Source organism: Paralichthys olivaceus, chromosome 10 (assembly GCF_024713975.1).
Source record: "Paralichthys olivaceus isolate ysfri-2021 chromosome 10, ASM2471397v2, whole genome shotgun sequence".
Lineage (NCBI taxonomy): Eukaryota > Metazoa > Chordata > Actinopteri > Pleuronectiformes > Paralichthyidae > Paralichthys > Paralichthys olivaceus.
In genome coordinates this window covers 15,190,981-15,215,928 of record NC_091102.1, presented here as the reverse complement: position 1 = coordinate 15,215,928, position 24,948 = coordinate 15,190,981, and the positions used below count along the sequence as shown (strand labels likewise).

The following is a 24,948-nucleotide window of genomic DNA, read 5'->3' as shown; positions in this document are numbered from 1 at the left end:
TTGTGACAATGAACGGAGCATTGGACTGACAGCGGAGTACGAGCACTTGGCATAATTCAAGCCACATCAAGCCTTTGGCAGGGGAAGCTCCTTTCTGAGGTACACTGAGCTTAATGACAACTCAGGGGAAATATTCATTAGCATACTGTCAGTGTTCAAAGAGCTTTCAACGATATTCTTTTTGATAGCTGCAACGGAAAATGCTAATAGAATGACTGCGGAGACAAACAAATAACAAGCTGCAGCCTTAATGTATGAATTGAATTCAAAACTACACTTAAATTATGGGAAATTCATAAACCATTACATGTCTGATAAAAAACATTATTGTTTACTAATGTCTGGGTTGGGATAGAGAATGTTATAAAATGACCGTAGACACTATTTTATACGTCAAAGAATTAGAGAGACATGTCCTTCAGAACTCTGATGTGTGTCGATGCCAGATGAAGTGAAGAAGAATTTATTTAAAATCTACCATCCACTTCTAGCATCCTCTCTCTCTTTCTACTTCTCTCTCTCTTTCTCTCTCTCCAGAAACTCCCAATTAAGCCTGAAGGGCCATGCTTGTTAAACTAAAACCATCCTTTTCTGAAATGTCACAGTGTCTCCCTGCAGTGTGGCCCGTCTGTAAGCAGCTCCATTGTTGATGCCAGCCTGAGCCCCCGCGAGTGTGTCTCCTTGTGTGTGTTAGTTAGATTGTGTTTTGTGGGTGCAAAATGTCTCTGGCACTGACACTTTGCACTTATTGTGACTGCTTTAGTGCATCTTTGGCTTTTTGTGTGTCTGTGAGTGACGCCAGGAGATTTGGCACGTGGTGTAAGCTGTTGTGTCTCTGTCTTGGCATGTACGTGTGATTCATGTGATTCATTATGTGTGTGTTCGCCTGTGCATTGCCTCTCTCTTGTGTGACATCTCATTTAGTGGGCTGACAGGTTGAGGGATATGTACTATAATTGTTGTCTGACTATCTTCATGCTGTAATTGAAAATGTCTTAAAACTGTGAGAAACTTTCTTCGGGATGTGTATACCAGCATGCCAATTAACATTAACACAGCCATTCCTGTTACCTGACCAATTACCTGTGTGTAGTCCAGCTCAGACACCTGATATCGTTCCACTGTTGTGTTGGATTGTGTTAAATGTTATAGCAGAAGAACAGGCTTAACACAACTGTCAGTACAATTTGTGGTGTTAACATTTGGAGATATTTTGATTGTAGGAGAACAGTTTGATCTCAAAACAACAGGATCATCAAAAGTATTCATGCATATATATATATACCCAAACCAGGCAATGCTATTTTATATTGTAATGATAGCATCTCTAAATACTTAGTGATCCTACACAGTTTATATTTGATTCTGGTTTTAAGTTCCATTTTCCTTCACTTACTGTAAGTGTAGTATTTTCTTATTTATTGCTCACAAGCAGTTGACCATGGGCACATCGGTCCATCCATCTATCAGATTATGACATCATTGTGAAATCATTTATACTACATGTTCATAGTCCTACAGGATGGAGTAATACCTATAAAACCTTTGGGACATTTCTCTGCTACACATGAAGTTGCTTCTTTGTTACTTCATGACATCTTATTATTTTCATATATGATGGGAAATCATTTTCTGATCAACATAAGCTTTACATTGTATTTCTAGTCCAATGTGTTTTGTTTTATTTATTCCATGCTAATCCTAAAGCCTGGTGCACACTAGAGGATTTTCAACTGTTAACTTATTTGTATAACTTTGGAGACCACATACGTAATGACAGATTTAACTGATTTTAAATATTAGAATTGTCGGAATGCACACATGATACGATTTGGCCAGAATGTAAGACCACACACTTTGGTGATTACGAACGCCCTGCAATGGTCAAAATGGGCAAATCGGGTCAAAACCAGCCCTCAGATAAACTAAAGTATTTTTTTAATGGAATGGACAAGAAAACTGTACCAATCAAATAACAAAATGTCACATTGTGCTGTGTTATTTTTTATCCCTAAACAGTATCCATTATTCTTTAATACGTGATTAGTACAGTTATTCTCAGTGTGTGGCACAGCATTAGTTTAAAATGTAAATAGATACATTGCTTACACCCAGCACAGTGAAGAACCACTTTGGTTTGGCAAATAACAAATAGCACCCAGCGCCAACACAACTTACAGGTGCACATACATATAAACACACACAAGCACATTGTGATTGCATTATTCATAGCACTGCAGAGAGCTCTTACACAGAGACCAACGAACACAAAGAACCGCTGTAAAACACAGAGCGGTAACAACACCGGCTATATTGTCTTACTCTGACAGGGAGGGAGAGCAATAAGAAAGAGCTAGATAAAAGAGCGAGAGAGAGTGACTGATCATATGCAAGTTGTCATCATACATTAACACCAAGGATTGCACTGATTGATGTTTATGTCTGAAGTGTGTGTGTGGTCAAAGAATAACTCACTGACATTAACAGGACCTGTCTTCCCTTATGGGCAAAATGTAAGTAGCCATAAAGTATATCATACATTATATAATTCAATTTTATAGTGATACTGTATATCTGCATTAAGATGCTATGCTGGGAGTATACACGTGTCACATACACACAAACATCAACAACTTCTTTGTCAATGTCTGTCTAACGATACCCCCCCACACATGCACACACTATATTTTAGTGCTCATCATATTCTCACATATGTTAAACCAATTGAAATGTGCTGTAGTGCAAACTATATGACACCAAATATAGTTTAACAGTCCAAAGAACAGTGCTCCACCTACACAGGAAAACGTATTGAGACAAAAAACACTTAATGGAGATAAATGGTGTGGGAACAGGTTCCTTTACAAAGAGGCACTTTCTCTCCCTCCCTCATCGTTTTCTCTTGGCCTCTGTTGCCTCTATTTGAAAGAAATGGGTTCTGTGTGTGTGTGTGTGTGTGTGTGTGTGCATCACCCACGAAACTCCATTTGTAAGGCTACATTTTACTTTGCAGCGCAACATTAACCACAATTTGCAACAAGGAGCTCAAATATATTCAAGGGAAACTGGTGAAATCAGTAATACAAATATTCAGCAGTAACTTTTTAAAATGATTAAACAAATACTCACAATTAATAGTCAGTGCATCACAATGAAGCTGCGTTTTGTGCCAATTAAAGGAAACCAAGATTTTTTTAATATATATATCCTTTCTGATAATGTATAGCAATGTCATTTGTTGATTGGTATGTCTCAAAGCAAAAACAACAAAAACAAGTGAGCAATCGAAGGGAAAACAACCTGATGTGCAATCTGAATCAATGTGGATACTCAAAAGGATTGAAACACAGCAGATGCTCACTACTTTGGTGGCGAGCTTTCACCTCCACCTTTCTTTTTCATTCATGGAAATTCTTGGTTTCTGGAACAATTTGGGCACAAAAGATCATTAGTGTGTAAACACACTTTTTATCTCCCTGTATGACTACAGTGACTGTTGCTTTTATTTATATAGAACTCACACAAGAGTTATTGACTTATTTTTTCCTGACAGATTTTCGTTCTTCTAACCACCTCAAGAGCTGGATTATGTTGCTCCACAGCACTACTAGTGGCCATCCACAGAACACCCTCCACATTTGCACAATAAATAACTGATCTGCAATTTTGCTATAAAATGTTGCTGCCTCAATCTAAGAATGGGATAATATTGTTATATGAAGGCTCATAACCATCTGCTTATAGATTCAATAATGGCATTTGGCACTGCAGCACAAGTACACTACAAACTTCATGTAGGAAACAGACAGGGCATAGTACAATTGTAACAACATTCAGTTAGAATGACAGAACAGGATTATTTGGCTTTAGCTGGTTGGAAAGCATGCACAGTTTTTAAAATCTATGTGGATCTAAAACCCTATTTTCAGACTTCAGGCAGCTTCTTTTATGCGATAAACAAAGGTTTGTATGTCAGATATTGAGAGTGTCACATATCTGTAGCTATGTAACAGGTTAAATTGGGCAAAAATAATTACATACTGACACTAATCTGCCCTCTTTGTGAGATGAGAATGGTATAATGTTACATGAAGAGTTTCAGCCCACCTCTCTGATCATATACAGATAATCTGTTGCATTTTACATGTAAGAGTAAAAATACTTTCAATTGGGAAAAATCTTCCTTTAACAGTTTCCAGCATGGCAACCACAGGATTTTCTCTTACTTAACATGCATTTAACATTAACATTTTAGGCTTTTACTGGCGCTTAAGCTCATTGATTTACTGTGAGTGCACAAGCTGCATAAAAGGCTAATTCCCTCTCATGACACAAGCAAGGAGAGACGAGGTGCACACAAAGGTCAGTGCTGTGCTTCTCAACTCTTTTCAATCATGGTTTTTTACTTAATCACAAATCATTCAAACCTATGATTTCCTCCCAGCTTAGTCATGCAGCCGTAGCATTTAAAGGACCAGTTGGTTGTAAACTGGGGATTGAAGCATTAGCTTAGCCAGCCACCTTGCTCTTTCTCCTTCAATGCCCAAGGCGCTCCAGTGGTACCTAGTGTGGAGGCTTTTAATAACGGCGCTTGTTTGAACCCCCGGAACAATGAGCAGCGGCTGCATTTCAGGGCTGACATTGCAGTAAAATGCCATCACATTGCCCAAAAGGCTAAACTTAACCCAAGTGTGAAATCTGCTTCTCAGAGAGTGAGCGGTGAAGGAGAAGGAAGGGAAGAAAGAAGACAAATTACTTTAGTTTATTGGGCCACAGGCATGCTGATAGGTGACCCTTTGTGGTTGTTTATTGCTATAAATGGCAAAGAGCGGAAATAACTCTTCTTCAGCTTCGGCTTCTTTTTGCCTCTTAAAACTATGATGTGGAGCAATGGGTTTTTATAAACTGCAAACACAAAGACAGATTTAAGCCAAACAGGAAAACACTGCACAAACACTAAAAGTGTCATGTGGTCACATACTGTCAGAGTACATGACTTACATTGTTTATAATGTTTATCAAGCTCCTGGGTTTTGTGTTATTACATTGGTGAACACTCATTTGTGAGTCCGGCAATGCGTGCAAAATGGAAGCAGGATTCAAGCCTTAAAAACCAAACCCACTTTACCATCTGTTTTCCTCCATGTCCTCAAGAGCAGGTTTATCTACCATAACTAAGCTTGTCACACAACAATTAAGGGATGTATAAGTGTAGGGAGGGATAATAAAGGAACAGACATGAATGAAGTAACCATTTTGCTATAGTCTGGCTATAATCACAGCTGCAGTCTCACCCTTGGCCTGTTGATTGCGATGCAGCTGCGAGTGCAGCTGGGAAACCTTGCCGATCCAGTCACAAGATGAATCGTAATCAACTGTATGAGGACATCTGGTCCTCGGTGGCAAATGGATGGAGAAAAGCATTGAGTATAGTCTTGAAAGCATTTCTTAAAAGAGCACTACAAAGCTGTAGTTTTACGGTGGTGTTGGATGCATGGGTGATTTTCAGAGAAGGACAAAAACGGTACTTTGTCATCCTATCTCAGCCAATACTTCTATCTGTTGTGCATATTGCTCAATCTGGTAAAGGCAAAGCAGAGACACATTATCTTGAGACACATTATCTTGAATGATCATGATGCTACAAACTAGTCAGCTGGACACAGATGAATATTTGGGTTTTTTGTTCCCCAGCTAGGTGCCAGTGTCTTTGTTGCTGTTTCATAGAAGCTATTGTAAGTTTTGAAATAAGTGTTGCACCACATATGGCATATTAGTTGTCAGTGAATTAATTGTGTGTATTTAATTTCTACACCAAATACTTGACATACTACACATTAAGAGGGTGATTTGTCTCCAAACACAATGGACACCCTGTAGAATGAATCTTCTTTAGATTAAAGTCATGTGTACATGTTACTTCACAAGATTTGAGACGAAGTTGTTTTGGAACTTCATGAAGATGTGTTTTTTTTGTACTATAGCATTCCCAGTGAGGTGCCAGTGATAACCCAAAGCTTATATCAAAGAGTTGAGGATCAAACTGCTACCACCCTATCTGAGGTAATCTGTCACAACAAGGTAGTCCTATGGGACTTTGGTTGTAGACCACCTGCTCAGTGCACATAGACATGGACATCATGTTTCGTTCTCAAGCCATATGCTAAAGATGGACCAATGTACACCAGCATGAAGACAGAAAAATATCATTTGAATGCAGAACAAACATCTCAGTATTCACCTTCATCTCAAAAGCATTGTTTGTTTTGTTTTACCATAATTTCACGAATCTTGCAATCATGTACTATTATTTGAAAAAAAATCCTCTTTTGAATTCCTGCAGCCGTTAAAAGGCTAAGAAAATACAAGACGATTTTGTAACAAGGGGATAAGAGAAATTAAATTAATGTCACAGCTAAAGCCCAGTAACTGACAGAGCTAGCTTTAAAGTATACGGACATGTACACAAACACGCACACACACCTCTTTGCTGTGAAACTAATAATCCTAAACAGTGTCATCCCTTCAAATGATTTCATTTTATTCTCCAGAGAGTAGACAGCTAGCAATAACACTGGATGAGCAGAGGAAAATGAAAGAGGGAATGAAGTCGGGAGGCGAAATTGAGAGGAAAAAAATCTTTGATGAATGAGAGCACACAGAGGAGTGAGTAGAAAAATGGACAATCACCGACATATAATTTTTTGTAACATTTTTGTCGCATAAAGTAGATGGAAATAAAGTTCTACACATAATATATCACCCACTTCATCAATCCATATTTCTTACTCGTTGATGCATCAATATTTATGTTAAATAGGCCAAATAAGAAATTGGCTGTAATGTGATACTACTTTATGTACCATGTTTATAGGCCGTTATATGAATAAATTAAGGGAAAAGGCATAAAAGAGTGAAAAAAGAAGAGTGAGGGTAAAAGACCGGTGAGGGAAACATTCCAGTAGAAAGTAAGACTTTAAAGAAAATGATTAAATGCTGAGTGGAAAGTTACAACATGTGAAACATAGATGTTTTAAGTGCGGGAAAAAACTGAATACCAGTCATATTTAAGTCAAAGGTTGGTAATCAGAAAAAACTGCACCAGTCAACCAAACCATTCAGGGTTCATAATCAAGATCACTCAAATATCTCCAGACAGGATCAGCATTGCAACATTTTATACACTTATTGACGCAGAGCTATATGATATAAAGATTGGGAAACTCACCAACACATGAGCCGTCAATCTCCTCGTACCCAACGCTGCAGACGCATCTTCCCAACGGAACCAACCAATCACCATCAGCTCCACAGAAGAGTTTGGGTGTGTCCCTTTCTTCCGCGTGCTCAATACACGCTCCCCTCACCTCCACCAATGACGAAGAGTCAACACGAGGCACTGTGTCTGGGAATGAGGCCAGGTTCCTCAGTGTGAACGGACATTTCTTGTAGTAAACCCTCACCGAAACCAAAGCGATACAGGCACCAATGTCCTGGAACGCCAAATAGAAGCCCTTCCTGGTCATGGGTCCCACCTCGCGCACCTCTGTGTTGAGCTTGAGGATGCGATCTCCGAGGTCCATCTGAGTGAAGCTCTCATCGGCCGCAATTGTGTCAATCTTGGTGTACTGCACAGGCTTGAATTTTACACCGTGAGCTTCATCAGTCTCATGGTAGAAGAGGTTGAACGTCTCTTTGCAGGTGCCCGACACCCAAGGGATGGAGTTGCAGTCACGCAGGGTGAAGCGAAGCTCCACGTAGATCTTCTGAGCCGCCTGCCGAGAGATCCAGTTGGAACGAAGCCAGTTGTTCTGGTTGGGCTCCATCACGTTGCAAACCTGGAAAGTGTGAATGGGCCGGTTGTGCTCGTCCATCTCTGTGATGGCATCCCACTGAAGAGGAAATAAAATGGGGGATATGGTGGTGGGGTAAAAGAGGAAAAAGACATAGGAGGAGAGAAAGTCATTAAACAGTAAGAGCTGTGTCTGAAGCCACGCTGGTGGTGTTCAGTATTCAATATAAAAGTGATTAATGAAAAGAATGAACATCAGCCTGATGATTTTGCTTGTGGGGCTCGAATTTATAAATTTTGTCCTTGTTGTGACGGTAAATAATTCACCATGGAGTCTTTTAAATTATTTCCATGGCTGCACAATGGCATAGAATAGTACAACCTAGGTAGTTTGGTTTTAAGACCAGACACAATGGATGTCTCAAACCACTTCTTGCTCTGATGGTTGCACTTCACCCACTGTCTGGATGGGAAAATGGTCCACTCCATAGCCAGGGATATTAAATTGGGAATTTTTTTCTCAGTTTGCAATATAGTGGAACTGGAGACATCAATACAGACTGCAATACACCATAATTGATACCGTGTGGAAACACACAGTGTGCGGTAAACACAAGCAAACCAGAAGGATGAGGGAAAAGAAAGGCAGCCAGAAAAACACCACAAGAAGGAAACCTCTACCATCAGTCTTTCTTGGAAATGTACGCTTATTGAATAGTAAACTAAACAAACTCCAGGTTTATGTCTACCAGCAGGAGCAGGAGCACAGGAACACATGTATCACAGCCTTCATGGAGACATGCCCTGACAGTTGGGTTCTGACTTGGATCCGTACAGTATATTGAAGGCTTGAAAACACGATACAACCTGACAGAGACAAGGCTACAGTGATAAGCAGAAAGGGGGTGGTGCCTGCCTGTACATAAATCAAATGCGGTGCAAGACTATAATAGTACGGGAGGGAGCATGTAAGGCAGACATTGACATGTAGTGTACTGCAACCCACACGGTAAATTACACAACTCTGACATTATATTGGACATGATTAACAAGGTGGAGAAGATATATGAAAAGAATATTTCAGAAGTCAGGAATGATTAACCTGAAATCTAAAGATGGCGCTGCACCGGCCTCAAACCGTTATAAATTTAGTGTCAGCAGTGGACAAAAAGTACCAGGAATGCAGTTATATGTGTAGTGAAAGCTGTATCAGGAGAAAGTCACATAATTGAAGTAAAAAAATAGTTTGATCTTAGATTTAAAGTCAAAATAAATATTGTCAAAACCGATAGAGAGGGGAACAGAAAAGGAAGGTAGACAGAAATATCTGTATCTGTATCTTGTATGCCAATGACTGCTGTAGTAACAATTAGACCATCACAATATTGTAAACTTTCCTGAAAATTGTGTTGTTTTGTCTCCTTTCAGAGCATCACATTACTCATAACTTAAAAATTTGAGGACTGGTGGGACAGACCTTTTTTTAGACTCAAATCTAAGAATAGATGTGTCAGATTGAAAACCAAAGACATGATCATCTCACCCAAACACAACGTTGAAATCATCCAGACATACAAATACATGGGAGCTGTGCTTGATGATAGATTAAGATGTAGTGAAAAGTACATATGTGATTATTGGAAAGGTTCTGCAGCATCTATACTGCCTATGTTAACTAAATAAATTTGGATTGGAGATTTTAATCAGATTTTTTATTTCAAATATTTGAACCCTTTCATTAATTTGATGCTTCATTGTCAAAACAAACCCATTGAGAGATATTGTTAATATCAGCTCTAAAATTATTTGTAAAACACAAAGCTGAAAAAGCATCTATTATTTACAGTGACCCCACATGTACTGGCTTGTGTATAAACTTATAAAGGCAATTGTTATTATAACCTATGATGTTTTTTTAGATATGTTGAAGTGTTGCGTTTGTTGTTTTTCTACATTCAACTCTTAGCAGTATTTATATTTGGTTGTTTTAATGTATGTAAGTAAGTCATACTCCCCAGCTTGAATTGCCCTATAAGTCACAACTAACAATATTGAATTTAACTAATTTGACAAACTAACAATCTCTTTCCATTCATTCTTTCAGGTCTTTCCTGGTGGGCTGACTCCCTGAATGATGTGTCACTCTAGCTGCCTAGTCATCAGCTCCCACGTCACATGATCAGTGAGTGTGGCAGCTTTGCGGGGTCATGAGTTACCTGTCCCTGTGTTGATGCGAGAGAAGTTAATGGGGGTTTTTAGCCCCCTGGACCTGCACTGGTCTCTGGTTTTATTAGAGTGGGGACTAGCTGCACAGGCGACCCCAAAACTACCTGACATCACCCTCCAAGAATCAAATTACCTGTCTGGGAAAAAAGGGCTCTCAAATCATGCAGCTTAAAATGCAGCACTGGACCTTCTGTAGGCTGCAGAGTTTGCTTTTGTGTGTGTTATATTTACACTTCAGAGCCTCTTGCTTTCTGTATACGACAGAGCATTGGCTGGGGTATGTGTAATTCTACACACTCTCCTACCAGTACTATAACTTCATGTATGTAACTTTCTATTAAAAACGTTCTATTTTTTTTGGCAGATTTTTATTGAACTTCAAAAATATTAAATTCAGATGGTAAATATATGCAACCTTATCATTTATTCATGTATTTAACTCGATCAAAAGCCAAAACTTTCCTCAAATCTGAAATCCAATGCTGGTTCCCACCATGAACAAAGCAATATCATTTACAGGGAGTTACAAGTTATGCATGTGGAGGGTTAGGTGCAACACTAATAATAACCAATTAACATCTGCATTTTGATATGAACTGACTACATCATCAAGCAAAATATCCCTTCTATGCAAACAAAGTATTGAGAATTGTGCTCGAGCTGGTAAATGTACCAATACTATTTGCCTGATAAGCTTGCACATTTAATAAGCTGTTTTGCACTTAGCTAAACATTACCTCTTGATGAGAGTAGTAATCAAAGTCTAATGTTTGTTTTCACATACTCATTATCCGTTTTTAATAACATGTTCTAATTCAATCATCCAAAGACGACAGGCTTTAATCTGCTCTTCCCTCGAGGTGCAACTGTAACATTACAGTCAACCAAATTGATTTTGATTAGATGTGATGTTACCCATCACACACTGCAGACCCATCACTGCAGTAAAACAAAGCACCATCTATAAACAACATAATTAAAGTCTGTCTAAACCTAAAAGTAAACAAGGTACAAGAACCAGGAAACCAGGATCGCTACTGCATCCGCATTGTGGATCGTGATGGTGGATCATAGATTGTGATAGTGGATTGTGGATCGTGGAAGTGGATCCGTGGATCACAACTGATCATGCACTATGATTACAACTAGACTGCTTGACATACAATATGCCTACTCACATATTGCACTATAACTGGAATTAACTCCTCCATTTCAATTGTCATTGCTGCTCCCTTCATCTCTATCAGACATTTTCTTATCTACTCCTACTAATATCTACTTATCTACTAATACACAACTTTCCATGATGTTAAAAAACTGTTTCTTCAATGTTGGAAATATTGTGATTTTTGTTCATTTGTTCCGCTGCACCTATTCCACTTCTTTCCGCCCTGGGAGAGTGATCCCTAACGTGGGGCTCTCTCTGACATTAATGTTTTTTTTGGTAGTTTCTCCTCACTCTTGTTGACAGAGGATCTCCTCTGAGGAGCCCCTTGTTGCCCATGAGACAAATTTTAATTTGTGAATATGGGTTCAACGAATGTTATTGATTGAATACAGAAAGTTGACTCATGGTATGCATCTTTCAAGTATTAATGCTATCTCATGAATGTTTTAATCCAAGTATTTTTTTTCATCTTTCAATTAGATACAATTTCAGAGCTCATTTGTTAGTTTGATTAATTTACATATTTGCGTACATAGTTCCTTAATAAATCAAATAGCTACTATACGTATGCCAAAATGTTTAATTCATGACTTAAAGTCTGCTTTTATTAAACTCTCACAATTAAAGTGCTTTGGAAACGAATTAATCATAAACTCGCTCTGACTGACTCCGCAACTATGTTCTTGAAATGTCTGAAAAGATTTGGTAGGTGAAGAGCATCACAGCAGACAACAATAACTTTATGTTAGAGTAGCTCTGTTATTGCAGAATCTTATTATTATTATTTTGGTCTTATTATTGTCTGACATCTGCACAGCCCCACAATGAAACATTAACATCATAACCTATCATTGAGACTTTACACACACAGGCATACACATATTATATATGCACCATGTTATGACTTATGCATATGTATGTAAAACTGATATTTTTTAGTTCCTGACACTTTAATTAATGAAAAATGTAGAGCTCCAACTATCCATTGATTAATCTTTTAATCAACATAAAAATAATCAGCAAAAAAAGTCACATTCACCAGTTCCAGCTTCTGTGAGGATTTGCTGCGTTTCTTAGTTTAATTGGATAGTTATAAAGATTATTTTATATTTTGGACAGCTGGTCACACAACACAGGCAGTTGAGCTTTGATGGATTTTGCACAGTTTTGGCGATTCATAAACCGAAAGATTAAACAAAAGTATAGTTGGCAGACAAACTGTGAATGAAAAAAGGCCCTGTACAGATGCTCAACTTGGCCTGGACATGGAACTCACAGCAGTTTTTAAATGTGCTGATTCAATCTATCCTTCAGGCCTTTTCAATGTGATTTGACCACTTAGTCAGCTGTTGACCTGCAGGGGTGTTTGTATGGGGAGGAAAGATGCATCAGCACCCTTGGGCTCAAAGACTTTCTTTTAAGCATGGTAAGCTCTACAGCTTAGGAGACTTACTAAAGAAATTGATATTCTACAAGAGAATGCCATGTCTAAGTTTAAAAGACGATGTTTGACATTTCCACATCGGGGACATGACTTGGGATTTTGAAAAAGGTCATCATGAAAATGTATGGAAACAGGAACAAGCGTGTCTCTGTTGAAGGTGCTAACAAAGAGAGGTTGGGGATTAAAAAAAGCTTTGTCTGGGAAAAATATTGCTCAGCAGATTGTGTGAATTTTGTGTGGATTCCTAGAGCAAACAACAAGTTATATCTTTAGTCACGTCAATTCATTTCAGTATAGTTTAGGACAACATATTGCACTGTCGTAAAACTAAGTGATATTAAGCGTCCAAATTAAACTTTATGTTCCTATTAAACATGCTGAAGGGAAATGAAGCAAGTCATTGAAACCCCAGTCAATCACAAACCTGTAGAGAAGGGCTGTCATTGTACTGAACAACTACATTTAAAATGTATGTGACTGGACTGTGAGAACAGTCAACAGACAATAGAACTACTACATGTCTTTTACACACCCACACCCACACACAACACACACACACCTGCATGTACACACACCAAGGTCAGACATAGCCTTCAGTCTTTCTCTGCCCAGGACATTTTTATAGTCCATCGAGGAGGATACAATCTAATATGTCAGTATAAAAGTGAATACATTCTTCCTATTAGACTGCAATCTTAAAAAGAAAAGTACTGAATCTGAGACCAAGGAAGAAAGAAAGACTGACACAGTGGGGATAGCAAATAGAAGGTGTTAAGAATGTGTAGAGGTTTGCGTTTGTGTTCATCAGCTGTTACAATGGAACCACAATAAAGTTGGGAGGCAGTGGAATGAGCTTAAGTGCCATTGTAGATAAACGGTGGCTAGAGACAAAGCGAGAGGGGCAGATGTGTCGGAGTGATTTGTCCCAAAGGGGGAAAACACTCCACTGTGATAGGAACACATTGCTACTTGAATCCCCAACTAAACACCACTCAGAGCTGATCTAAAGGCCTTTTGGAGTTTCACATCTTGTCAGCTAGCTGGCAGCACTGGTGGCAGCACTGCTGCTTTTTTTCTAAAAACATTCAGTTTTTGTCTAAACTGTGGAAGCGATGAAATATATTTCCCTTAAGCAGCAATAGCAATGACAATTTTGGACCAAAGTTAATATAGAAACATCAGCTTTAATCAATGTATTGTGTGTGCTGCTGATTTGTTATCTAACTCTTTTTTCAAAGTAGAAAACTTAAAGCCTCACCTGGTCATCTCACTATCTTGCCAGCCAGCCTCATCGTGCATAATTGAGAAAAAGGTCAGAAAATTTGGTTGATTGATTGCAGCTTGAGACCAAGTAGGCCCTTCTAGTCCATCTCTCTCGTACATGAAAGCAAGCCAGTCATTTTACTGGCCACTTTCCTAGAGGTGAGCTCCCTTTATTAAAACTGTGAAACCTGCAGCCCTATTGAGAACTGCACTTTTAACTACCGTGTCATAACCTGCTCCTCTTGTCCTCAATCGAAATTAAACATTTAGCGAGCCCAAACCTCCCTGCCACCTGGCTGGGTCTGAGGCTGTAAAGAAACAGAATTAAACACAATTTAAAAGTCAAATATCCCTCTGTGTGAATGAGAGTGTGTTACGACCCACTATAAAAGAATTACTTAATAATTACATTATAGACAGAAAATAGTGGGGCAGGTTAAAGAGGGTGCTTTAAATGGTTTATTATCAGGCTGACAGGAGACGTGTGATCACTTTGCAGAACACACACACACACACACACACAGACACTCTGTCTCTATTATTTAGTTCTAGGCTATGAAATAATCTGTACAACGGAGGATTTTGTATTTACTTCACCAGGTTGTTTGGCCGTTACCATTACATCATTAGCTACTTTGAGCGTCCGACTGCATGGCCGGCCTGCATTGCTACCTTTTAGCTTTTTCACTGGTGCACAATGAATCCTGGGATAGGTTGGCCTGAGAAGGATCCACCAGTTGGATTCAACAACACTCCCTACCTTACTTATCACCTAACAGGACACACTATGTTAGACAACCACGTCTCCTCAACCCTAACCCTGAGCACTGGCATCCCACAGGGCTGTTTGCTGAGCCCCCTTCTGTACTCCCTGTCACCTATAAGTGAACACATGTACATAGTCACAATCAAGTTTATGACTCAATGGTGACTGGCTTTATCAATAACTAATATGAGTTGGCCTTGGAAAGTATACAACCCTGAATCAATCTCGACTATCCCTTTAATGACTGATTAAAAGTATACAGATCAGCCACAACATATAAACCAGTTACCTGTTTTATTGTTGTGTATTTAAAAGTATGGATATGATGAAGCATCAGGATTCAGATTTTTTTGAGTCAAACCATTGTGTGTTGAAATAATTAATGCGAGTAAACAAACCCAGTACACAATATCATGTGAAATATAGTGTCCCACAGCAGTTTTAGGGAGGAATTACAAATGTCTCCTGGGGGAAAATACAGGACAATGCTCTTGTATAATGTTAGTGGCAAAGATGAATACATTGAAAATCACAGGTGTTCATTACACCACAGGAGACTATCTGAATGAATATTTATAGTTTTCTTTTCCTTCCTCCTCACCTGGGATTGCAGGACTGTGCAAAGTGATGTAGCTTCACCTGCCTAACTGAGGGCAATGATTCTGCAGCCTGCACACACACACACACACACACACACACACACACACACACACACACACTTTGACAGCAAAGTTTGGGAGCAGGTGTGTTTTCCCCGGCCTCAGAGGTCTTTCTCTCAATTAAAGCTAAAGACTGAAGAGAAAGAAAAAAGTGGCCGACAAAAACACCCACAATCAGCTTTTTTTTTTAAATGAATCCTCCAGCCCAGTTGCTTTTCCATTCTCGAACAAATACAAGCACAGATGCCGACTCATATGCTGCAGTCAATTAGGAACCCATCCCTCAGTGGAAACACTCATATGCAATCATTTCTTTTTGGTTTGCAACATCACAGATCACCAAGGGATGATCAGATGACTAAATAAAATGTTTAATCACACAACACAATGTCTCGGTAAAGCAAGCTTATTAAAATGTGATATAACATGTAAACATGTCTCCTGTAGCTAAGAATAAATAGTCAACCCTATATGCAATTTCTGCTTGTTAACCTGCACTGTGCCCACAAACTATTATGTTGAGCTCTGCCTGCTGTTCCTGCCTGAGTGGCAGGAAGTGATCACTTAATTTGAAGGTTCTGATTCGATTATGTAAAGTCAATTTGAGAAAAATTTAATTTGTTCTACTTTCAAAAAGATGAATTGCCTGTTGTTTGTTTGGAGGCTCGTTATTTCTTGGTAGCTGTCGGTGTCCATTCTTGAACACTGGAACTTCATTTCAGCAAATTGGGTAATTAAACAAAATGTGCATTTTCCCCCAAAGTTTCCAATCTCTGTCCTCTGTTTCTTTGATTAACTTTTCTCTCTCTCTCCTCACCTTTTCTCCCTTCTCCTCTTTTCCCATGTCCATCCTCTATTTGTCTCATCTGTCTACCTCATGCACTCCCTCTCTCTGTCCTGTCAGTGTGTGTGTGTTTTCCCACTGTCAATGGGATTGAGAGATTTTTATTTAATCCAAAGGTTTCTGTCAGTGATGGATGAAAAACGTCCACTGCTACCTCCCCACAACACGCACACGCACGCACACGCACACACACACACACACACACACAGAGGATAGTAATAAGTATTAGGGAGATGGATGAAGAGCTCACTGGGGGACTTGAAGTCAGCTCTTTGACTTTATGAGGAAAGAACAAACAGCGAGAAGAAAGAAAAACAACCACAATATAGTGTGAGAATGTGAGAAAATCACATGTATTGCAAAATTAAAAGTGTTTTTCCAATATTTGTATAATATACCCATCTATCCATTCACCCCAAAATTTCATAAGATTTTCTCTCAAAGACCATGGGGAATATTCCTACCTGCAAAGCACCTCATTATTTCACTCACTAAATGCTCTCAAAACAAATATTTTGTATCTAAAATTCCAGTGTGTAAGATTTAGGTGAAAGGGAGCTATTGGCAGAAATGTAATGTAGAATAATTCTCATGATGTTTTCACTAGTTCGTTTCATCTAAATTGTATGAATTGTAGTTTTCTTTACCCCAGAAAAGGCCCTTTATATTCAAATACTATATATTTTCATCGAGGAAGTCCCCTCTATGGAGGCCGCCATGTTTTTTACAGTCGTCCAAACAGGAAAAACTTAACATCTTTTGAGTTTTTATGACAACTGAAGTTCACCACAGGTTCTTTTTCATGTTTGGGGGAGGGTGAAGTGAAGGTGTTCAACTGCAACATGCAATTTCAACATTGAATATCACTAAATTCTACACACTGTACCTTTAATTTGAAAAAAAAAAATATGATTCCTGATGTGTTTTAATGTGAAAAACAGGACGTCTTCCTCCAGCTCAAATTACAAACTTCCACTAATTCTGAAGTACAATCTCCAATCTTATGTACACTAACATTTAAATCAAATGTATGCCCTTGTGATTTGTGTTTTGTCATAATAGTGGTGTGTCTGTGTGTTTGTGTGTGTGTGTGTCAGATGTTGGTCTATTGAGGGCTCATTAGGAAAAAGTGGGGCCTAACTTGTCAATATCTGGCAACCTTGGCTGAGTCACTGTGTTTAACAGAGTGTCAAATAGAAAATCAATACTTTGATTGTAGAATTATGGAGATTGGTTTTCACTGTGTACTTTAGGTCTTCCAATTCAATTACTAAGATGTGCCAATGTGGAGCATTGGCAGGATTTGACACTGAACAAAATCCTGCATAATTATACAGAACATGTCTGAAGATCTTTAATAATGACACCTGAGAGAAATGAAAGAAACACACTATTTTTCAGCCTGGTTGTCATTATTGTCATGTATAAAAGCCAATAATGTTAATGCAGTGTTTGAATGATGACAACATTACATTTGTCACACAAATCGCAAATATTTCATTTTTTATGTTCAGTATGTGTTTATTTCCTTTCAGGTATGTAGTTGTTTATCATTGTTCTTTTGAGAGCAATTCATCAATTAAACACACACACACAAACACGCACACACACACACACAGTTTACTGCCACTAAATCAATAGAAGCAAGTGAACAGCAGTGAGCAAATGAAATCCAAAGACCCTGTGCTCCTCTCATTCCTGCATCTATCACAATGGATGGGCAGCCAGCAGGGTGGAGCAAGAGCACCCATCTGTCATCCCTGTGGCGCTCTCACAAAGTGACACCCTGTTGGTCATGGCCTTAGTCATCCTCCAAAGATAGCCGAAGGCACTAAAGAGTTCATGTTTTATGTTTTGAAGCCAGCTGAAGTTAAAGCTAATATTCAGCTTCTTTGTTTGCTGACCCTTTTTAAAAGTCACCAAAATACACCCAAATTACAGTTTCCTCTAAAAATGAAATTCTGATCAGTGTTTAATAAAACTTAAAGAGAGTATTGAGTAAAATCGCAACACTTCACAATAATTATTAACCAGATATTGGCATTATAATATTTCAGCCATATGTAATAACTGTGGTCAGCAAAGGAACTCCCAATACATTTACATGATGTTGCATTGCATTTACTAATACCGCAGTCAAGACCAGTGAGGGCCAACACAACAGCATCAGTCAGAGACATAAAAGAAGTGCTGAATCTGCTCAGTGAGACAAACTGTGGAAGAAGAGGTACAATTGTGACGGAAGGTGCACAATAAGTGCTAAGTGGGTTGTCAGGGTGGTAGAATAGGAGGTGCTGGGATAGCGTTCGGTGGAAAGTTCTGCCATTGGCTATAATGTCTCAGTAATGTCTCAGCAGACCTAGAACTCTGCAGGGCAGGCATTAGTGACTTCAATTAGGCAGCGGTAGAGGTCTATAAGCAGTGGAGAACATGTGTCCTATCAAGAAGACCAAAGATCAGAGGCAGGGCTGCATTCTGGACCATCCAAAGGGTTTCACAAAGGTGACCCGTCAGAAGGGCTAATCTAAACCGATTAATGTGAATATGCAGAATCTGGAGGCATGGGAAAAGATTTTGGGTCTGTTTCTGTTTTGAGTTTGACCAATCATGTTAGACCGTCCATGTGGAGAGCAAAAGAGGAGGAACACATTTACTGAAATACAAATGTTTTCGCTTTTTAATGTATCAGATTGCAATTAATAAAGACTAGCCAAAGTGTCGCCTGGACCTAAAACACCTCCAAAAAGTCTTGCTGATTTTGTTTTGTGTGAAGAAAAATACTCAACTTGTTTGATTAAAAAGAAACTAGTCGAGTGTAAACAGTTCACGGCAAACAGAAGAAGTAGACTTGGCACAGTTATCTGATGTCTAATCCAGGGGCCTTGAAATACTGGTCGTTGTCCCCAGAGGTTATTTCATCATCAGACAATAGCTGAATAGCAAGAGTTCTGAGATTGGGTAAGGTGAGGAAACAGATCTATAATTATCAGAGTTACAGTAGGTAGATCTCACCGGCTAGTCATTTATTTCAATTACATACGTAAGGCCAATATGTTGACTATACATTGGCTAACCTTGAAACTTTTTTCATTTCAACTTGTAAAAACTGACAAAGCTCCACTTTTGTAATCTTTGGACAAGCAATACTTCCTGAAGTAAACATGGAGAGGCTGCAGGACACAGAGCAAACTATGACAAAGCTCAGATCTGAGAGTCGAATGACAAAGGCAAACAGACCCACTCACTTCTTATACAGCTTAAGTTATTACACTTTTCACCCATTGTGACATTGGCAGATCTTTGCAGAGTATGCCTGTGTAGCCTCCATGTTTTTAGAGAAAAACAACCTGTTATGGTAAAACATCGAGTGTACAGAAGGAGGAACAGAAAACCAATTTCTCATTTCTGAATTTACAGAGCTGCTGCAGACAATAGAGAAAAGAGAAACAGAAAGGGGGTAGGAGAAAAGGAGGCATTAATGTCTCCTTTGTGACAACTACAACACCAGCCCAGTGCAATGACCAGGGCCATCCATCAAGGGTTTATTGATTTTCACAGAACACAGCTCATCTATGCAAAATGAATTGGCCTTTTAAAGTCACATGTTTTCCTTAAAAAGACGGTGGAGTGGCTGGTGATAAATGCCATCGTGCTGAGGGAAAATAACGGCCTCACCTTATGTGGAGATAAGATCAGGAGATTGCCAGAGCAACATTCAGCATGTTTGGCTCTGTCACCACCACATGTCAATGTTGTGCATTATATTTAATTTGTCACCAGCTGTTACAACAGTGTCTTTTCATTTAGCACAGTATAATGCCCATAACAGTTATGGCATCTAGAGAGGGTCCCAATCTATCAATTGAGCGTAGCAGCTACAGATCGCTCCTCCTGCTGTTCTGTTCAATCACTCAAGAGTGGCAGTGATGTATGCAAAGCCTTAACTTAATAGTTTTATTTGGATTAGAAAGAAAATGCAAACTTGTACTTTGCCAAGTCAAGGAATCAAAGAGGCAATCCCTTAAAGAAAAGACAGCCCTGATACCCACACTGCAGCCCTGCTGAGCAAGACACTGGGTCCCAACACCTCTGGGGCTGATGTGCTGAGCCAGATCTTTAACCTCTCAATGCAGTGTTAATGAAAAAATATCCCATACATGGCAGGATCAATTCAGTAGTCAGTGCCTATACAGAGGAGTTTGAACAGAGAGGCTGATATTGCATTTCTTTGAAGTCACACGTCTGAATTTGCTGAATGCTCAAGTTCAAGCATATCAATCACTGCAGATATGGGTTCAGATACATTACTGTTCATTTTCAACTATTCATGAAGCACTGATGTAGGGAGAGTACTTTGATGTTTTTCTGACTTTTTAACCAACAGCAGCTTGATATTTGTGTTTCTGAATGAAAAGTCTTGCACATTTGCAGGTTGTTTTGTTTTTTGTTACTATTTTTAAAGATTGATTTTTCATTTCATCAGGTTTAAAAAGTCAATTGTTCAATACAAGATGAAACATTTTGTTCAAGTTTGTGTAATAATCTTTTACTTATTGAATTTAACTTCACTTTGAAGATAGAACTGTCATCATGTTCATCAAAAATACATCACTTTGATACTTGGCTCATTGACAGGGCTATGGAATAGATAGAGACTCCTGATAAATTGTCATTTCAGTATAAGAAAATGAAAACTTTGAACTAAATTGATTGTAGGTGATAACAAATGTGTTTTGAAGATAATAATTTGGTTTATTCAGTTTTAGGAACATAATTATAATATTCAAGTAGTCAGCTAAAAGTGCTATTCTGCTGCTGTGATGTTGCTTATCCATTACACTTCTATCTGGAACTAGCAATTGTCTTATGAGAAATTACGACTAAAACGTTTAGTTCACATGCAGACTGTGACACCACAAGCTAAAATGAAAATACAGTGCCATTAGTATGTTGCCAGAAGAAAAACTGATTCATCAGCAGTTTTAAAGCCCATACACCCACCAATAAAACCCTCTACATGCAGAATAAAAACTGGTTAAGGGCATGAACCTTGTCTGTTTTCACCTTGTTCTCCTCCATCTCATTTGCCTAAGCGGTGATATGTCACTCCCCTACACTGACTCTTTCTCATATGAGCTGACACAGACCTCTTTTTTTCACCCAGCTGCTCTGACAAACTATGCGTGGGAAAACGGGGGAAAAAAGAGCTTGTCGTTTTACATATCTATTTTTTGCCACAGATGCAGGCAGTCTGGAATGTCAATGCATGGCTCAGCAGCCTCTGAGTGATGTGAGATCACAGCGACGGCTGCACACAGTGTTACGGAGAACGCACACACACACAGACTTTGCCAGTGGGCGCAGGTAGCAGGGTGCAGCCGCAGCTTAGATAAGACCAGGTCATGCAGGTAGAAGAACACACATGCACACACACAAATATAGTCTACCTAGAGCATGACAACAATGTCAAGTTACACTTGTGTCATAGACAAATAGGTAGTGGTCATAATGAGTGGTTTCTCTGAGACTTTAATTTCTGTTTTCCCTCAAAACTAATCAACAGACCTTTTCAAAATTGTTTCGGCAGCCTAACTGCCATCAAATTTAGCCAAGCACTGGATTCAACGACAAAGACAACTGTGGCATTTTAAACTGCAGAAAAGGTCACCACTATCTCATTCTCTCTTATCTCTTTCTCTCACTCTCTTTTCAATTAAATTCAAGTCGACGTTATTGGTCTGACACTCAAGGAATCCTGCTCTGAAAAAACAATATTGCATTGATTGAAGTACAGAAAAGCTGTGTTTCCATTCAGTATTGTTGAAGGCCACAGAAAGGAGTCTACAAAGTCAATTAAACCCTTGTACCAAAGAGGATGGAGACAAACAACAATTTACAGTAAAGGCTACATTGCATCTTAAATGTCTGTCATTCAAAATTTTCCCTGATCTTTTCAAAATCCTTTTACATATTGCAATAAACTTAGACCAGCCCAATCCTCAATGGAAGTATTATAGAAAATTGATGGGTATTATACAATGAATTAATCTAATATGTGTGTTTTCCTGTAAGATGTAATTGCAGCACCTCTACACACTTGTTTTATTCAATAAAACAATTATGAGGAAAAACGAAGCCACGTTAAAAGCTCATTTGGTTCCACTTCCCTCTAAAAGCTCCTGAATGAGTGCACCTGAAGGCAGCAGCATTATGAGAACACTAGATGATAAATTGATAAATGATAAAACATAAGTACTAGCTTTGTTATCTTGAATAACAAAATGAATATATTTTCAATTCTGATGTTTCATTGAGTTAATTATACTGTCCTCCGTCTGCAGACATACAGGATTACACGACACAAACACAACCCCGACATTGCCTCTTCTGTTTTCACAGTCTGCTGCTCTCTGTTAAGAAGAGGTTGTCAGCGAGATGAGGGGGGGGGGGGAAATGAAAAAAACAGAAAGCTATCAAGAGGATGGCGTAGGATGGACAGCAAAGGAGGCACGAGACAGTGTAAGACAGGATGGCGGAGGATGGACAGCAAAGGAGGCACGAGACAGTGTAAGACAGGATGGCGGAGGATGGACAGCAAAGGAGGCACGAGACAGTGTAAGACAGAGCAGACAAGAGTTAAAGGGAGGGAGGTGATTGTTGAGCTCAGTGCATCAGTGCGTGTGTGTGTGTGTGTGTGTGCGTGCTGCAGTACTTCTGTATGCTTGAGGGCCAACTCTTATCTCACGAGTGGAAAGATTAAGACGTTACTCAGTGGAGGAAGCCTTTCAAGTGATAGTTACTACTCAGTTTGGATCCTCAATCAAGAATAACTTTAGGCTAATACATTTTAACTGTAACCCTTCAAAACAGACCTGACTCTGATTTAGGGCAAAATTACAACTTTAAATAGAAAAAAACAATACAAAGGCATAAACCCATTATCATATTACCATGAGAAACGTTAAAAAATAAAAGGAATGTTACAATGAGACTGGGTCCTGTAACATTTTGATAATGGTGTCGGTTTTCTTTCCTCATTGACAGACGAATAGAGATGCAGACGAGATCCTTCTTATACATTTTCCAACCAGTGACCTTTTGCCGTCTTAGAAATAATGACTATCCTCCAGAAAAACTAAAGCACTGTCTGCTACAGCAAACAACTTGTGTCATTTTACAATTTGTATTCAGCAGCGGATCATATATTAGTGTGACATTTTATTCCATAACATTAGTTTTTTTTTTTTGGGGGGGGGGATCAGAGCGATGAACAAACAGATACAGTGCACATACTGTTTGTTAAGATTCAATGTGCCGCTCAGCAGAAGGTCACTCGCTGCTTTAGACCATAAACTGTACTTAAAGATGGACGATGACAGCTCCCAAAAAGAGAAGGCAAATCATCCTGACTGCCCCCTGGTGGCTGGCATTACACATTAGAAGAAACAACTGATTGGGTGCTGTTGTTTTTGTTGAAACACTAACTTTAAGTTTAGTCAACAAACTAGGTGAGACAGCAGCCTATCACAGGACATACTCATAGAAAGACCATCCACACATGCTAACCCCACACAGGCTATCCGGCAGACTTCATCCAGAACCCTGTACCAGTTATTGAAACAGTGAAACTGGAATGAATCTGGGGGAAACATGGTGATTTTATTTCTATGCTCAAACACTTAATTATAAGGGACAGTGCAAGTGATGTGATGCAAGTTACATGAAGCAACAGCCAACAAGGAATGGGTCACTGAATGTATTTAATGAAAGAAACAGCTTTTTAAATGCCTCACAGAGTAGAGCCTGGTCATTACCGGCTTTCCGTTACTAGCTGTAGGCTTTCTGTAGGATAGTCTGATTGGTGTCTCATGCATTAAATTACCTGTATTGATCTATAGCAATCTATAGCACTGGTACAGTTAAGTAGAAGGTGTGACATACATGGGATTCCTGTGGAGTTTTTAAAGCACTGTTTCTGTCTTACAACTGGGGGTGAAGGGATGAGGAAAACATTTATAAACCTTACAAATGTACACAATGCATCTTGGTATAAGATTCAAACTAAATGTCCAATAGCAAAATGAAAAACAGCAGTTCTTTGACATCTTAATGAAGGCTCACATTACAGAATACCCGAAATGAACCATTAGCACTATGAAACGTTGAGCTACTTCCTGGTTTGTCTACTGGGTTTTAAGCTAGCGTGTTGCTGTCTCTCACCCATGCCTGACTGTCTGCCCGCCAGTCTCTCCGGTAACACTAGGAGACATCTTCCCCTTTAGCAAAGCCATATGACTCCAATCTGTAATGCTTAAACAAGCCTGACTGGAAATGAGTGCAGACAGTACGGGATTGCCCGGCCGGCTCGATCAATTAGGACAGGGAAAGCAGCAAAGAGGCAGGGAAATCGTGCGGTGAGGCACGGCTTTCAGCATCCCCCAGAATTTGTATAAAATGTTAAGTGCATTTTAGAGCGCTTGCCAGACGAAACATTCATCTCCAGCGAAACTGTATCCCTCTCGTGGGCACCATCTCCTGACCTCAAATGGCCCCATCCACCTTCTCTTCTAGGATCCGAGATTTAGATTGAAGCTTTACCCTAGAGGTGAGAAGAAAACAAGATGTTTGTCTCTCCCATCCCTCTGTCTCCGCTTGTAATAGAGACAGGGAGGATAAACTGTGGAGCTTCAGGGGATGAATCTTAGCCAAGTGACCCTGTCTCTCCTCTATCATGGCTCTAACTCCATTGCTTTGAAGAGGAAGGTGAATATAAATGAAAAACCCAC

The 24,948-nt window shown here is 39.2% G+C and overlaps 1 protein-coding gene across 1 annotated transcript in view; it reads right to left on the bottom strand.

Annotated features, from left to right (window-relative positions):
- LOC109631390 (ephrin type-A receptor 6) overlaps positions 1-24,948 on the bottom strand; it is a 158,965-nt gene that overhangs the window by 109,178 nt on the left and 24,839 nt on the right. Inside the window, exon 3 of the mRNA XM_069533114.1 lies at positions 7,229-7,892. Within this exon, the coding sequence (XP_069389215.1) occupies positions 7,229-7,892 (664 nt within the window). The remainder of the gene's footprint in view (positions 1-7,228; positions 7,893-24,948) is intronic.